We start from the raw sequence: 18003 nt of genomic DNA, 5'->3' as shown, positions 1-18003 counted from the left end.
ACCCAAAGGTGCCCACACATGGTTTTGTATACATGTGCTGAGCACATCATATTAAATATAAACCTGATGAGCTTAATTTACAGTATTTCTCATACGTTAGTGTCAAGCATTTAAGAAAAACTGATTATTGTTACCTCCAATCATCTGTCAAACCCAACAGACTGGGTTGTCAGGCAAACATTGATATTGGTCAAAAGGTGGTGCTGCAGAGTTGCTCTCTCATACACTGCTCAGTGTGTAATGCATTGTCTTTCCTGTCTCATGGTTTTACATACTGTTGTTGATGTTATGGTGACAGCTGGCTGATTGTAGCAGGGTGGACGAGTGGCTCAGGGAATAATCCTGACACCACGGCTCAGCTTTGATTCGTTTAATAATGAAACACAACCTGTGTGTGTATTTATTTATTCCCATTCAGAGTATTGTGAGGCTATACAGTGGGGCAAAAAAGTATTTAGTCAGCCACCAGTTGTGCAAGTTCTCCCATTTAAAAAGATGAGAGAGGCCTGTAATTTTCATCATAGGTACACTTCAACTATGAGAGACAAAATGGGGGGAAAGAATCCAGGAAATCACATTGTAGGATTTTTAATGAATTCATTTGTAAATTCCTCAGTAAAATAAGTATTTGGTCACCTACAAACTAGCAAGATTTCTGGCTCTCACAGACCTGTAACTTCTTTAAGAGGCTCCTCTGTCCTCCACTCGTTACCTGTATTAATGGCACCTGTTTGAACTCGTTATCAGTATAAAAGAAACCTGTCCACAACCTCAAACAGTCACACTCCAAACTCCACTATGGCCAAGACCAAAGAGCTGTCAAAGGACACCAGAAACAAAATTGTAGACCTGCACCAGGCTGGGAAGACTGAATCTGCAATAGGTAAGCAGCTTGGTGTGAAGAAATCAACTGTGGGAGCAATTATTAGAAAATGGAAGACATACAAGACCACTGATAATCCCTCGATCTGGGGCTCCACACAAGATCTCTCCCCGTGGGGTCAAAATGAGCACAAGAACGGTGAGCAAAAATCCCAGAACCACACGGGGGGAACTAGTGAATGACCTGCGGAGAGCTGGGACCAAAGTAACAAAGGCTACCATCAGTAACACACTACGCCGCCAGGGACTCAAATCCTGCAGTGCCAGACGTGTCCCCCTGCTTAAGCCAGTACATGTCCAGGCCCATCTGAAGTTTGCTAGAGAGCATTTGGATGATCCAGAAGAGGATTTGGAGAATGTCATATGGTCAGATGAAACCAAAATAGAACTTTTTGTTAAAAACTCAACTTGTCATGTTCGGAGGAGAAAGAATGCTGAGTTGCATCCAAAGAACACCATACCTACTGTGAAGCATGGGGGTGGAAACATCATGCTTTGGGGCTGTTTTTCTGCAAAGGGACCAGGACGACTGATCCGTGTAAAGGAAAGAATGAATGGGGCCATGTATCGTGAGATTTTGAGTGAAAACCTCCTTCCATCAGCAAGGGCATTGAAGATGAAACATGTCTGGGTCTTTCAGCATGACAATGATCCCAAACACACCGCCCGGACAACGAAGGAGTGGCTTTGTAAGAAGCATTTCAAGGTCCTGGAGTGGCCGAGCCAGTCTCCAGATCTCAGCCCCATAGAAAATCTTTGGAGGGAGTTGAAAGTCTGTGTTGCCCAGCGACAGCATTAAAACATCACTGCTCTAGAGGAGATCTGCATGGAGGAATGGGCCAAAATACCAGCAACAGTGTGTGAAAACCTTGTGAAGACTTACAGAAAACGTTTGACCTCTGTCATTGCCAACAGGGTATTGAGATGAACTTTTGTTATTGACCAAATACTTATTTTCCACCATAATTTGCAAATAAATTCTTCAAAAATGTGATTTTCGGGATTTTTTTTTTTCTCATTATGTCTCTCATAGTTGAAGTATACCTATGATGAAAATTACAGGCCTCTCTCATCTTTTTAAGTGGGAGAACTTGCACTGTGTGTGTGTGTGTGTGTTTTGTGGTGCAGATTTGCTGAAAGTGTTGGCTTGTTGACAACTTGCCTGACGGTCTCTCTGCTGGTGTTTATTGCCCCGTCAAACTTGCTGTAGTGATGAAGAGTTTTTCAAGGTTCATTTATTTGTCATTCTACACAAAATAGATGTTTTTGTTTTTTGTTTTTTTTATGGTGGAGTGTTGAAGATCTTCAGAATGAAACTTCTCCATATTGGCAATGGATACCTCTACTTCTCTTGCTGGACAGCTGAAGGTGGAGGAGAACAGACTGTGGCTGGGTGGATGTTGTCTTTTAGTATCTTTGGGCTCTGTGCAGACCTCTCACTTCACAGATGTCACTGATGCTCTGTAGATGGTACCAGTGATGTTTTGGTCGGTTTTAATCACCCGCAGAGCCTTCTTGTCCTGGGCCGGGATGAACCATGACAGTTTGTGATGTTTCAAGTCAGATTGCTTTCTATTGCTCCTCTGTAGAAGAAGAAAGAGAATTCAGCTCTGGAATTTTACTCTCTTGAGCTCTGCTTCTTTAGGAAAGCTTTCTCAACCAGACTGAAGGGCCTTGTGAGGTGAACCTAAAGAGAAGATGTAACTGTGACTCTTGTGTTATGGTGCTGTGCAGGTGGAGGAGGTACACTGTATTGATGCTAGGCTCTTTGGCAACATCGGCCGCTTCATCAACCATCTGTGTGAGCCCAATGCGCTGGCTGTGAGGGTGTTCACCATGCACCAGGATCTACGCTTCCCCAGGATCGCCTTGTTCTCCAGCAGGCCCATCAAAGCTGGAGACCAGATTGGGTGAGTGGTGGGAAAAACAACCTCAGTCCTGTCTACTGTCTTCATTTTCCTGTTCTATTTTCAGTTCAAAAGTTGAAATAAAGTAAAAATGATGTACTGGTATGTCTTCCACACCAGGTTTGACTATGGCGATCACTACTGGAAGGTGAAGAGCAAGTTCTTCAGCTGCCACTGTGGTTCTGTGAAGTGTCGCCACTCAGCTGCTAGCAGATAGAAAACTGATGACCAGTGTCTGTCTGGACACATTCTGTGACCTCTCTAATGTCAGAAACACTGCCTCTGAACCAGCTTCCACGTAAAATAATGATGCTTTATTAGGAAAACACCGACAGGATTTATTTATACCATAACAAGGTTACTTTTCTATATGAAGAACACTCGGTTTAACTAGTTTTAAAGAGCTAACAGTCAGATGATTTAACATGGACTCTTTCATTAATACAAAGTGTTATATTCGTCTAATAATGAAGTGAAATGATATTTTTGATAGTCTGACCTTGTCTATGAAAGTGCTTTTTACTACATGTCAAACTAGCAATTAAACACATTTTTAAAGCATCTTGTCGTCTGGTTTATTATGGTTGGCTCACACTGCTCATCCCAAAGGTGTTGGATGAGGTTGAGGTCGGGGTTCTGTGCAGTCCAGTCAAGTGCCTCCACACCAATCCAGGAACCATAGGTGTCACTTTCACTCAGGACCCTAGAGACATGTCCCCACCATTTTCTGAAATGACTGATTTTGTCAGATTTTTTTTTTTGAGACAAATGTGAAATAACACTTTTTCTTCTACATTCTCCATCTGATATTATTTCTTTAAAAAAAATGAATAATAAAACATACGAAGAAAAAAGATCCTTCATAAACATTTTGATGGTTAAGTCAACTGGCTCTTTGGAGTGCACAGAGACACACACTGACCCAATCACCTCTGACCTTAAGGAGGAACGATGTCATGAAGACAAGGTACAGAACTGTGAAGACGTGTCTTGTACCTCCAACCACGGACTTTACATCCTCATTTTTATGTGTTACACTCTGTTAACAAAAGTCATAAATATACCAAGTTCTTTACTTTCTCTTTCTTCTGTTCACCCTAAGTGAATGGTCAGAACTGTCTACTCTAATGTGTGAATATATCTATATTTCTATATCTATATCGAGAAATATATATCTTGCATTTTAGAACATGTAATCATGTCGATATTACAAAACTTTAACTCTGCTTCAAAATCTACTAAATTACAGGATTCCATTCTGCTATCTGGTGAGTTTTGGTAACAACTTTTAACAGCCATATAAGGAAATTCCTTAGTGCTCTTAGCTTTAACTTTTATTTGTTTGTTGTTGTTTTTTTTTTATAACATCCATTCATTAATCTGTTTATTCTGTCAGCAATAGTTTAATTTAACAGTTAACCTGATATATGTGGTGAGAACGCTACATTCTTTATGTTTGTAGTTGCATCAGTCCTCCATTCAATTGTAAGAAGAATGATACTTCGTGATTTAATAATTTTGTTGATATTATGTGTGATGATATTACAGAAAACTTTTGGAGATTAGAATTTAAAATATGAATGTTTTCCCACATACGCACTTCTGTATACAACCATACATTTAAGAGAGAGGTATAAAAACCATGTATGTAAGTAAAGAAGAAAGTAGAAGTAATCACTAAGCCTTTTTCTGTCCGTACACTTTTTTTTTCATCGTTATTGAAATGCATTTTGTTTGCCTGGGTTTGAACCGCAGTCAATATGCCTGAAACGTCTAGAACAGCCATGTTGCGACACTGTCTAGTTGTAATTTCTCACAGTGAATTGGCTTCTTTTGTTTTCTTTCTTTTTATCAATGAGTGATCACGAAGTCTTCTCACTTGATCCCGGTGTGGCGCGGCGCGCTCTCCTCCCTGTTGCCATGGAAACAGGGCCGGTCCAGGTGGAGCCACTGGCTGGCATTTTGTCGGTCACGTGGGTGTCTCTGGCGGAGGAGCCGTGGAGAAAGTGTCTGAACAGTGACATTAGGAGAGTTGACGGAGAAGCTGCTCAGCCTCGATCTGTCCAGTGAGCGACAGAAACACAGCGGCAGCGGCGCTGCTCTCACCTGGACCGTGACACCACATCCAGCCGGCTGTGAGTCGCAGTGGACAGGTGGTCTGTGGGGGACACGGAGCATGTTTGCGGGCGCTTCCTGGAGGGAAATTCATCTCGAGTCCTCTCGCTGACGGCTGACGGTGTTTTTGTCTGCTGTGGTCTGTTGTGTTAAACTGACAGTTGTTTTTCCACGGGTGTTGGTAGAAGGCGCATCCCGTGCATGGCCCTGAAGCGTGGATGTCAGGGTATTTGAGCTCCTTCGGAGGACCGGGGCAGGCAGGCAGGCAGTCAGTCGGAGGAGGAACACCCATGAAAAATGATGCATCATGGAATGTGACCGTCTAAACTTTGAGCAACAATTTCATGTCGTGCAGAGAGACAGCATGGGAAGCAGCAGGGACGAGGAGAGAGCAGACTAACGTCGAGATAAAGAGCCGTCTCGTTGTGTTGTGAATGTCTGACTCTTCTGTTCGTGGACGACACACGCACCTAAAGGACTTCGAGGACGGGAACACAGTGTGTGTTGTGATGCTTCTTCTCCATTTCTTTTCTAGTGTCAGTTTTGGTTTCTCCAGCAAAATCTGTGCTATCCCAGTATGGCTCGCTTTGAAGACGAACTGTCCAGCCGCTATGGAGGCAGCTGTCCCGCGGGCCCGGCCAGAGGGGCCAGCCGGCCGCCGGGCCCTCCGGGGGGTCATAGGATGTTCAAGCAGACGATGGCCCAGAGAGCCAGGACCATGGCCATTTACAACCCCATCCCTGTCAAACAGAACTGCCTCACCGTCAACCGCTCTCTGTTCATCTTCAGCGAGGATAATATCATACGGAAATATGCCAAAAAGATCACCGAATGGCCATATCCTTACAGTCCAGTCCAACCCTTATACGTGCCGCTCTATGACAGTACGCGAGATCAACACGCCGAACTCCGCCTAAAAATATGTCAATTTAAGATCCCTCGCTTGCCGGCAGAAGATTCAGTTGTTAGGGATATTATACACTATCTTAGACGAAGCGAAATAGCAGAACCTATAATTCGGCATAAGCAAAGACGCGTTTATGGCAGTAAAATCTCAAACTTCCACAGTTTGTTCCGCCTGTTGTTTCCTCAGCCTTCGAGCGAAGGGCGGCAGCTTGTACCACGATTACAGCTCCTCGGTCGATTTTCTGTACAATCAATGTGCTGCCAGCTCTCATTTCAGAAAACGGTGTTAAACCATTTTCTTCCATGTATGTCGGCTGTGAGGAGTGACAGGCGAGGTGCCCGTACAGAGCCGCATTTCTAAAGGAGTTCGGCGTCTTTGCTGTCATATTTCCTCTCAAAGAAAACAGCAGTTTAATCGATCAGTGATTACTAAAGGGTATGCTGCTGGGGAACATATACAGGTTGATTGGTGTTTCGACTTGTGTTTCACTAAACTTCTAAAATTAGTGTTATGCCAGATTTACTGGATTCTTACTTGATGAAGGATTTGTCTCAGAGGTCTTAATCCAGGAAGGTTTCTCTCTGTTGTGGGCAGAGGGGGGAAACCTCTGGTCCTCTTATAATACTCTAAAGAATAATCTATGAACTGTGTGAGGATATAGAGAGCATCAAAGCAAGGCTTAAAGTTAAAGTTGATTTCTGGACTTGGTGATGACACCATTGTCTTGGCAGGCCCGTTGTGTCCCTGCCTGTCTGCAGGTGGTGCTGCCCAGGGTGCTGAACTGAACTCCCCACAAACAGTAGGCTGGCCTTATCATCAAGGCAGTGGCAATCTGCATGGGTGTGACACCAAACCAACAAGCTGCAGCAGTAAACCGCAGCAGGATGCAGGTCTGAGATGAGCTGCTGGTGTATTGTAATTGATTCAGCTAGCCCTGAATGAATGTGCGAGCCTGGATGCCACCTGTTGAGTTTCCATGAAATGACTCAAACAAAATAATGTCTCTTTCTGCAGGTCTGGATGCTTTGTGAGGAAAAGTCAATGGTAAAATACCACGTATGTTAATGAGTGTTATAGGTGTCGCAGTTTATTCCCATTTAGGTGTGTAATGGCTTCCATTACGTAACTCACTGGTTGGTTAACCCCGCTGCAGAGCAGACATTTATCATGCTTTGGTGTTGCAGTGCGTTGCTGAACCCTTTAACCTGATGCAGGGCAATCACAAAACAGTGGAGGAGGGTCTGCTGTGGCCCCGAGCAGCTGGAGTCAGATGGCCAGATCCCCTCCTAGCAGAGCTGGAGGAGTCCTGAGGGGGTGTTGCAGTGCTAGTGCTAATGTCACAACAGACATGCACTGTATGGAGGATATATACCCAGTAATCTGTACAGCCTTTTGACTGTGGCAGAGTGGGGATGATTGTCTTTTTATCTGACAGAACAGAAGATTTGTGAACTTGTTTCTATGTGTCATTGAGGACAGAAAGGGAATATCAATCCAACTAGCTCAACAACTACTTTGTGAGCATTCGAGTTAAAGGGGCACAAGGTCTACAAAAAAAGCCTTGGTGATGTCAGCAGGTTTATCTCAGAAAGTAACATGTAACATCAATTCTGCGTTATAAAATGGATCTGTGACAGCTGAAAGAAGCTGGCTTTAATGAGGCGGGGTGAGGGCGGATGGAGGTGGATGAGTTGCATTAGGAGACATGCAGGATCCAGTGTTTGATCCCTACATGGCACAAAAAGTCATGATATCCCGACCTTTGCTGCTTCAGTTCTGACCATTCTAATAAAACTTTGTCTTCTTGTGAGTTATCCAACTTTATGGAAATAAATGACTGTACATGGGGTGCACGCTCTACCAACTGAGCTACTGCAGCACCCCTACTCTCATCTTAATAGTGTACTTTAAAGAAATAAATGTAGGCCTGGCCAATATATCGGTATAACATTATTATCATGATATCAGACTATATATATATATATATATAGGATGTGGTTATATGGTGACATGTAACCAGTGTTGTAATTCCTGGTTTTCAAGGCTCATGACAGTAAAGTGATGTCATTTTCAGACTAACCACAATACTTGTTCTAATACTTGTCTTTACCCACTTAGTCATTATATCCACATTACGGATGATTACTGATCAGAAATCTCATTGTGTTTAAGTACCAATAGTCGTCCTTACAATACTGTCTCATTGCCGATATATGATATCAGAGTATGATTGAAAGAAGCTCTTTTTTTTCTTTTGGTCATGACAAACCGACACTATAGAGGCACGAGATAGACAAAAAATGACCTCAAATGTAATGTTGTCTTTTACATTGGTTAGAAAGATACACAATTGAACACCAAGAAACTGTTGAGGTCCAGAAAGTATCTTTAAAGAGCTTATGATTGATTTTTCAGTTTGTCATGTTTAATTCCGGTGTGTTTATGTATTGTTTTAATGACAGGGTTTGTGTTTGTATAAGTAACAACCTGTGAATTTGCTCCTTAACACTCTTACTCCATTTGAGTACATGATCCTGGCCACAATTATAGCAAACTGCATTGTGCTGGCCTTGGAGCAACACCTACCGGCCTCAGACAAAACACCGATGTCAGAGCGTTTGGTAAGTAGCCGCACGCCTGCTCTCCATCTGTATATATGTTTCCTCTCATCCACAGCTTAAGCAGATGCAATTGCTGTGAACTCTTCTGTCCAATCAGAGAGCTTAGGCGTGGCAAGGGCAGGGCTTTTTTAAGAATGAAGTGTCACTCCCTGCGGGCAACGAGCCTCCCAGCTGGCCGCTTTCATTGCTCCTCTCCCTGTGATGGGCTGAAAGCGTGTCTGTCAGACACACATCACAGAGTTCATGATGATAGGAAGTGATTAGATGTGTCACCAGGACTGTGAGACTGCATTATAAAATCTTCTATAGAGCTTTTCTGTCTTTACCCAGCTATTCTCTGGCCCCAATAAACATTCTGGGCAAGTAATTCTTTACCACTGAGAAACAGTACAAACCCCAAACATGATTCTTTTCATTATTATTCAGATTACTTTAATTTATGACGAACTAAAGTAATGAGTGCTTTCATTTAATGAACAAATCATAACATGTTAAGAAGCTGTGACGAGCAAATGTTAGACCCTTTTATCTTGAAATATAATGGCTGGAATCATTCCAATTTATCTTTTAAATCATCAAAATAGTTGCCACCATGGGTGAGCTTCTGTTAAAACTCCCAAATTCCCAGAAAAACAATTGAGTGCAGTCCCTCAGTGGTAGTTGTTGCTCAGAGTCGTACAGGGTGTTAAAGGATCTGGGCCAGCTGCAGATGATTCTGGCACACTGAATCTTACAGAGCTACAGACCGACACCCTGAGGCTGCTGACAAACGTGACCTTTCCTTTTTATTGACATTGACTGGCCAATACCTGATTTTACATGACCAGATGGAAGTCTGTTACTTGTCCGTAATTTCATGAATCCTTCTCGCTCTGCTCTGCTCTTTCATAACAGGACGACACAGAGCCCTACTTTATTGGAATATTTTGTTTTGAGGCTGGCATCAAGATCATCGCCCTGGGCTTTGCCTTTCACAAAGGCTCCTACCTGCGTAATGGCTGGAATGTAATGGACTTTGTGGTGGTCCTAACAGGGTGAGTAGCACTGGCCTAATGGCTTATACAGCTGCTAACTGACAGAGCTGATGAGCAGCAGCGATTAATGAGGGGCGGGGGAAGCTCTGCTCTGTGTGTGTGTGTGTGTGTGTGTGTGTGCGTGTGTGTGTGTGTGTGTGTGTGTGTGTGTGTGTGTGTGTGTATTGCATTTCTTATGATAAGTAAAGACAATCCATTCCAGATGGCAGGGTGTTTTCTTCCTGTATGAATAAACAGAGTCTTAATGAGGTGGTATTGTCCACATTAGACATGCAGAAGACCAGAGGGAAATTACTACAACACAGGACTTCAGTAGAATATTTTCTGTGTTGCCAATCAGACATTTAGACATGATGAAAGCCATACAGCCCAGTCCAGTCTCCAGTTTTTATTCACAATAACTTTGAGTTGTCAGTGGTGATGGTCAGAGCTTGTTTCACTCTTGTGAAAAATGGCTGCTGCGGTACAATGCAGTGCACACATTGACTTGAAACGTTACTGATGATTCTAAAAGTGCTTCAGTAGTTTGACAGTTCTGAAAGTTTGCAGCTAAAGTAAATGCTCTGCTCATTCAATCTTGTGATTGGTGACTTGGTGATTAGAGGAGAGGAGAATATGTGAGAGATCCAAAGTATGGAAACATCACCACCTGTAAATAAAGGTAATACAATTATGATGTCATTACATCATCAAGTGGGAAAATTGTGTTATTTCAAAAATTATACTGGTAGTATCTAAACAGTATAATATGACACACAACTACCTACTCATACTCTTAATTGCACCATTGTTCTAGACTTATAGCTGACACCATGTTTAAGTTGTTACCAAAGTATTATTGATTAATACTGATGCTGTTTAACTTGTCTTTTACCTGAATCGTTTCAGCAGTATGTAAAGCTGACTTGGCTCCATGTGATCACTTATGATCCTGTGGATGAACTAGTGTAAAATGACTTTGATCCTCAGAGCAGATGATTGTACTCTCTGTATCATGCACGAGCTACACAATATTATTGTTTAGTCATTGATTTGTTTTGTGGAAATGCCAAGCAGACGGAAACACGTTGCCAAACCAGTTCTCTCTTTTTGCATTTTGTCATCTCACGTTGTCTGTAGAGTAAACAGAGAGGATCCCTTGATACACGATAAATATCAAGGGACTATAACACTGGTATGAGAATAGTGCTGTTGGTGTGGGGGGATGGAGAGCAGAGGGGGTTGGTGGTTGGTGGGGAAGGTTGGGGGTAGTGATGAAGGATGCTGTTACACTGCAGAAAGTCCCAAGGCACTCGGTGGGTCCACCAGGGGACGGGCCAGCCTCTTATATAATGGTACAGAGATTTATTTGGCCCATCTATTTGGGCTTGTGTCAGGAACCTCATTGCAATAAACAGAGCCTCTGCCAATTCCCAAACCCCTCATCAATGCCCCACCCCACCCACTGGAAGTCACAGGGAGGCACTGAGCCTTTCTTCCTGTTGCTGAAAAGAAGAGGAAGCAGTTGTTGGAAAATATAATAAATGCCATCCACCAGGATGAGTCTGGTTTTGCTGGAATGACGCAGGGATCTGTTTTTGTGTGTGTGTGTGTGTGTGTGTGTGTGTGTGTGTGTGTGTGTGTGTGTGTGTGTGTGTGTGTGTGTGTGTGTGTGTCCATAGGGGTGTATCTGAGGAGCATGCCAGTATTTATACAAACGTTGGTGTTATAGATGTTATAGGGTTTCCTTTTTTCTCCGTTCATTTAACTAGAGTGAATGCAAACTTGTAGGTTTTCAGCTTGTTTGAGATCATCAGTTACAATAAAAATCTAACCTTTAACTTTTGTTTTTTGATTCAAATCATCTTGCATGGTTGTGATGCTATCGTGCTGACAAAAATCAGACAGACATACACACTATGAACACCTGGAAAAATACTCAAAACTGCTTCTGTAGTAGTTCCTGCTACTAAAAGTGTCAGTAGGAGTACATTTTGCCATGATTACGCACACACACACACACACACACACACACACACACACACTTAAACATAGCACAACACCAACTTTATCCTTTCAGTTATGTTTCAAGTTTGCAAGTTAAATGTTATACCATAGCCACAGCATAATACAGTTTGGAAACTGGTAAGCATTGACGTACAATTTACACTGAGATTTTGGCATGACTTTGATTTCATGCCATGGCTCCAGGTCTTTCATATCATGAAAAACATTTATCCTTAATCTTATCAGTAATGGCCATTTTTTGATCTCATGTTGAGGGTCTGTGAGGAAGAGAGTGGTGATGAGTAGGCAGTATGCTGAGATTGTACAGTTGACAGTGCTCTGCACATTTCTGGTGCCTGTGCTGCCTCAGTTGTTTGCAGCAGGCAGGTGATTCCTCAGATTTGTTGTTGCTGTAGAGGGAAGCAGCTGTTTTTTTTTTTGTATTTTTTTCTTACAGCTGGCAAACAGCCTGATCTTGGTCATTCTGCAATATACAGTGTAGAAACCAAAATACTCCCACACACTGCTTCTCAGATGGTGTTGTGATTTATGCGATCAGCATGGTTTTGCTCACTAATGTCCTCTGTTTATTTTACATTTACATTTACATCTTTTGAAAAGGTCAGTACAGGTAAAATATTTGATATTAAATTTTCATTTGATATTTTCTTCTCATTTGAACCCAAGTTTGGAATTTCAATAAACATAGTACATAGTAACATAGTAGTAGTTGCATTCCTATGACACTATGATTATGAGCTGTGTGAGTGCATGTGTGTGGGTGTGTGAGTATACGGTCATGAATGCAGCTTTTGATCATGCAGCCAGAGCCTCTCCTGTGTGTGTGTGCGTGCGTGTGTGTGTGTGTGTGTGTGTGTGTGGGAGCGGCCCAAGCAGGCCTGATTGAATTGGAGCTTAGTAGGCTGACATGATAACCATAATTGAAGGGCCGGGTGGTGAATATGGGCCATTACAGCAACAGTCTGGACATCTTATCAGTGCCGAGCTACACTGACAGCTCAAGCCGTGTTGTCAGGGTGGATACTCCATCACTCATATAAAGTGCATGCAGCTGAACGCAGACACACATGCTCTTTAACATGTAGGCACACACACACACTAACAAATCACTTATCCATGATGATGTCCATTTCCTGCAGGATGTGCTGTGTAGAAACCCATCGTAATTAGGCATTAGCAATGACTCACTGATTATTCAGTGCATTCAGTTCATTTGGACAGGACCTCAGGATGTCAGTCAACTCTGCCACCTGTTTGTAATACAAGCGTACGACAGTCACAGTTATCGTCGAGTGTTAAATGAATACATGAGGTGGGTCCCCAACCACAGCAACAACACGACATAGGTTTAATTGTTATATTAGTGCTGTTCCTTATCAGCCATAATTGGCTGTGGGTTCAACTCAATGTTCTTCAATTATTGAACAGCATAAAAGGATTACATATGCATGTGCCTTTACTTGTACCTATTTTTTCATTGAGACTGACTAGCCAGGGCCAAGACATAGGCCAACATAGAAAACCTGAGGGCATAAAATGTGACAGCAGGTTAACCATTGTTTTACCGTTAATTCATGTTTGCTTGTGCTGGAGAAATACATTTCATTAGATAATTAAATAAACTAAATGATTTTTATTTAGCAACTTCCATTGTAACATTAAATGTTAATAGAAATATATAGAGTAATTCAATGATCACAGTGAAACATGATTCTTTCTACAGCTCAAACATATGCAGGAAACAAACAACAAGACTAAAAAACGATCAAAAATGAAAATTAAGAACAAGGAATCAGTATGTAGTCTATGTGTTCCCTTTGGGTCATCGTTCACAAGCTGCTTATCAGATCATGTGGTGGGCTGCATGAACAGAAGAGCCTGCGTTTAGGTCCCCGAGGCCAGCCCCTACCTTGACCATGTTCCAATAAGATGTAGGGAGTTTCTAATAAGAGCATATATCTGCCTCCCTGTGCTCCCACCCAGATCAATAGTATATTGAGCTGAACGCAGAGGGAATAGATTCACTTCAGCTCTCCTCTCCATAGCTGGCTGGATCAAAGCATCTGTTGTTGGAGCGCTGCAGTGGCTCCTTCCTACAGCACAGCCTGCCCTCCTTACTGCCACACATACAGCAGAGGATAGCACCTCTCAGCTGGATGGTAATATATTTCAGATATCAGCGAAATGTAAGACTCATTTCAGGTGGCTCTGTTTTAATCTATAACACTGTGCAAAAAAGCACTCAAAATGGGCACATCTGACTTGGAACAACACATCAAGGGAAACCTTGTTTGCCCTCATATTCATCAAACTTGGAAAATTAAAGGAAATCTTGTGTTGTCCTGGAAATGTATTTAAACATTTTCCTATTTTTAGATTAGAGCTCCCCAAAATGGATGACATTGTCATCTGGTAGGTCTAAGTTAGAGATCATAGTAAAGTTCAAATTGAAACATTAGTTAATGAGTATTTTGAGAAGGTTGCATGTTGTGAACACACCCCAAGTCACATCACACAGTAGCACCGGCTGGGAGGATGACATTGATTTCATCTTAAAAATGAAAGTTACGTTATGCTTAAAATGTAAATATTAGTATAGTATAACTGTGGTCATTTAATTAGGTTTATAGATTAACGTTGCTCTCTTTCAATCTTGTTGAATATAATGTTACATTGGTTAGCATGTTTGGTTCAGTTGCTAAAGTTGTCGCTTTTGCTAGCTTGTTTTGCTTTCAAAGGTTTAAGGTTTGTGATTCAACTCTAGTTAGGAGCAATGGTTTCAAATGTATGTTGGGCGTGGTTCAGAGAATTGATGATAATGAATGAGAAGCTGGGGTTGAAATGATGAATTTTCAGCCCATCTGTTTGCATGTCAAACACTGGCTAAATACTAGCTAACTAGCTTTTTCACTTTGCTAGTGTTGTCTGTTCAAACGCAATACTGCGCTGTGACATAGCCTTCAGTGTTGATTGGGTATTATTCATGAAGTGTAACTAATCAGTTAGTGCTGTGGGTTGGACATTGAGGGAAACTACAGAGTGTATTAGGTGTACAATCATCAATTATATATATTATATATGGTATAAATACTAAACGGTATAGTATTAGTAGTATACTAGGTAAGTGTAATAAAACTGTAAATTAGTCTTTAAAAGGAAACCGCTGAGTAGTTTTTATTATTTTATTTGTTTATTTTAATCTTTGAAATCAGACTTCCACAGAGAGGTTGTATTAGTATATGGGCCCGATCCCTGTCTGACATACCAGCTAGATCGTCACTGGCAATGTACTGGAAGTCCCTAAAAATCATCTCAAGAAAAGAGTGGGAACCCTGTCAGCATCTTGGCCTCATAACACACTCTGTTTCATGATGGTACAGATCAAGTGGACTGATTTATACTTGTCTAATTTCCATTGTTTTTATTGCTTGCTTATCTAGCTAAAAGAAAATATGTTTTAATATGCTTAACATTCTTGCAAGCAAGACCATCCTTATTTTGACGGATTCAAGTGAACACTTTCACTTCCATGTTTAATCCAAAGCTGTTGTAGGATGCATTACCATTTAGGTTTCTTAAATCTACAAAACCATCTTGAGCATAAATCAGCATTGTCTAATTTGAGGGATGCTGTCTTCCATTGTGTGGGTCATTTGATGATCGCCTATACCTGTGGCTGTTGTACGCTTTTTCATTCACCCTCCAAATTTCCAAGTGCACCTTATTTTCAATGTTTTTTGAGACCACCAAGGCCGACTGGGTTAACTCTAAAGATGGGCAGCTGGTCAGCGTCTATGGTCACAGAAACACTACCTCTGAAGAGTTTTCAAAATAATATATCATTACTTTTGGAAGATTGTACGTTTTTTGCTGCTATGTTAAGAACACAAACTTAACTTTCCCTTCAGACAACCCTGAAGGTAAGAATTCATGTTTTATTGGGCATGATTTGCTGAGTTCTATTGGCTCTTTATGTACTCTTTATAGCTCTGGCCACAATTAATAAAAATTGGTAAAGTGCACATACATAAAACATCAGAGTGCAGGAGGTGCAGGTTGTATATGTAGTTTGTAAATAATTACACAGTGAGGATAATAGTTGTACAGGTGTGTTGAAATTAGAGATGGGACGATAATTGGATCGACCATCCCACTGACATACAGCCCTGTATTGGTCTGCTGATTTATCTTTCATCATGTCACTAGGCTGAAGGCATGGCTTGCACATATCCCCCCCCAAAAAACAGGACAGTCATGCTAGTGAAATGCATTGCTGGCCTGGAAGTAAATGAATATCATAACGTTAACGTCCCCATCCTTTACTCTCTTGCAACAACCCTTATGTTACTCTTATTGAGCAGAATTTCACTTTGTTATATAACGTTAACCTTATGACTGACCACACAAAAGCTATAGTTACAGCAGTGCACTGTTTAGAGGGCATCAGAGAGGTGCATTTCAAATTGCCAGTGACTTTATAGCTTATCTTTACAAATGATTAATGTATTATTATCTTTATATTTAGGTACTAGGTAGGTTTATAAGCAACATAATAAGTAATAATTCAGAAATGCCATAAAGTAAGAAAAATGTTTCATGTCTGAGTTTCAAAATAAAATGTTACCAAAATTGTAACATTGTATTTTTTAATCGGTTGATATAGTGTGTATATATATCAACATTTTTTACTCCCTAATATAGGTATCGGTATGGTCCCACAAAATCCATATCGGTGGGGCTCCTAACAAAAATAATACATACTTCAGGGGAAAATTGTGTTGTCTCCCATATGACTCAAGTGAATTTTGAAAAAATGATGAAAAATCCATGTGAACAGCCACAGAAATATCTTGTAATTGACACATAATTCTGCCCTTTGGAAAAGCACAGGCAGCCTTGCTATATTCCTGTAATGTTTTGTTAAAAGTAATATTCAGAAACTACATCAAGACCATTATATGGTAAATGTAATTTCTGAATGCCTCGATCATTTTAAATGTGGCCACCAACATGTGTATATTCACATGATCTGCTACAGTTCAAATAAATCTCTGACTGTCTTCTGCCTCTCTGAACTTTGTTGTTCCTGCACTGTTGCCTTGCTGTTTGACCTTTCAGACTAAGCAATAAGGTCGAGAATTTCACGCTATGCATGCATTTCTTTTAGCAGTCCCTACATGTTTTCCCTTCTTCATTTTTTACACCTGCGAGGAATCTTATTGTAGCTTGACCCACGATGCATGGCTACATTCTATAATGTCATAGTTCAGACTAGATAAACATTGGTGAAATGTTTGAAGGTGATGCCAGCCAAGTCTCAGAAAGATTTCTGAGCCCCCCATCTGTTTTCTTTGATCCCATCAGTCTCAGATGTAGTGTGGAGTGGCACAGTCTTAGCAACAGGCATATTGATATGATTATGATAAGAGCCAGTTTGTGTGTTTGCTGTGTAAATGCCTTGTGATCAAAAGGATCCTGGCTCTCTCTCAGCTGCACCCACACTTCCCCCTGAACCAACACCAGGGACAACTGGCTCTGTGTTTGACAAACTGTGGTAGTGTGTGATACAGCAAAATACTGATGACCGTTTGTAGATACATAGTGAAAGGCAGGAAAAGCAACAGAAATACCAGGATTGCTGGATCTTAATGAATGGTAAAACAGTATGGATAAACACTGTAGGTATTCTTATTCCACTACTCTGTTAAAGTTCTTTTTGTGAAGTAGGTGGTGGGATGCCTTTTTTGTGATCCTGATGTACATTTTCTAACCTAGAGGAGGAACAATGTGTTTTTTCCAACGTGACGGTTGAAGGCATACTGACTGCAATATGGTATACTTGGCTCTTTAAACTTATACTTGGATGCTTAACATTCACAAAAGGAAACACAGTGATACATGACAATGCTAAACAGTGTAGCTGGTTAGCAAAAGTGTCTTTCAAGTGACCGGGCAGCGATAACTTTAGTTTGTGTTCAGTGCACTCTGAAGTGGTTGAATTGGTTCAGAGTAATAACGTTACTCACTACTTAAAAAATGTTGCGCCGGGTAATGATTAACAAGTGTCAAACTAGCAGTCAAGCTAGCTCACATGAGATGAAAACATGGTTGGTTATTCTGGGACCGTTGTCACGCAACTCTCTTTACTTTCGATCAAAACGAAACTTAACTATTTCAGACGAAAACAGCTGCATACTAAACATGCAGCGAGGCATTACCAAACGAACACAGATTAATTCATCCTGAACGGACATAATAGCAGCTAGTCTCATGCCAGTACTCCAAAACATGAAAACAAGAAATGACCGGAGTGTGTAGACAAACAAAGTGCATACAGTATTCTGCCCCTCACACACCGCGCTGATTTGCTAGCACACCGCCAATCAGAATGGTCATACACCTGGCCCACAACCAATCAGAGAATCCAATGGCTCAGACGATTGACAGCCAACCTCCTCAGACTTCGCATGTTGAATCGGATCAGACAACGTCCGTGCGGCTCTGAAAGCTTCCAACGCAGCTGAACACTT

The 18003-nt window shown here is 41.4% G+C and overlaps 2 protein-coding genes and 1 long non-coding RNA gene across 30 annotated transcripts in view; 2 read left to right on the top strand and 1 right to left on the bottom strand.

The window, feature by feature from the left end:
- ehmt1a (euchromatic histone-lysine N-methyltransferase 1a) overlaps positions 1–3350 on the top strand; it is a 29882-nt gene extending 26532 nt beyond the window's left edge. For all 3 annotated transcript variants that reach the window (XM_030417893.1, XM_030417894.1, XM_030417892.1), the window contains 2 exons: positions 2617–2792; positions 2910–3350. In XM_030417893.1, the coding sequence (XP_030273753.1) occupies positions 2617–2792; positions 2910–3006 (273 nt within the window). In that variant the 3' untranslated portion in view covers positions 3007–3350. The remainder of the gene's footprint in view (positions 1–2616; positions 2793–2909) is intronic.
- On the bottom strand, positions 3089–4786 carry LOC115582127 (uncharacterized). The gene is made up of 2 exons (XR_003984140.1): positions 4669–4786; positions 3089–3516 (listed from the first exon to the last, which is right to left on the bottom strand). It is a non-coding gene; the product is annotated as an uncharacterized LOC115582127 (long non-coding RNA).
- The window catches only part of cacna1ba (calcium channel, voltage-dependent, N type, alpha 1B subunit, a), a 179524-nt gene continuing 166303 nt past the window's right edge, over positions 4783–18003 (top strand). For 23 of the 26 annotated variants that reach the window (XM_030417888.1, XM_030417887.1, XM_030417891.1 and 20 more), the window contains exons 1-3: positions 4783–5741; positions 8327–8432; positions 9327–9466. In XM_030417888.1, the coding sequence (XP_030273748.1) occupies positions 5482–5741; positions 8327–8432; positions 9327–9466 (506 nt within the window). In that variant the 5' untranslated portion in view covers positions 4783–5481. The remainder of the gene's footprint in view (positions 5742–8326; positions 8433–9326; positions 9467–18003) is intronic. The other 3 variants (XM_030417873.1, XM_030417878.1, XM_030417882.1) reach the window with 1 other exon arrangement.

The sequence above is a fragment of the Sparus aurata genome, chromosome 5 (assembly GCF_900880675.1).
Source record: "Sparus aurata chromosome 5, fSpaAur1.1, whole genome shotgun sequence".
NCBI lineage: Eukaryota > Metazoa > Chordata > Actinopteri > Spariformes > Sparidae > Sparus > Sparus aurata.
This window is presented reverse-complemented; position numbering and strand designations above follow the sequence as displayed.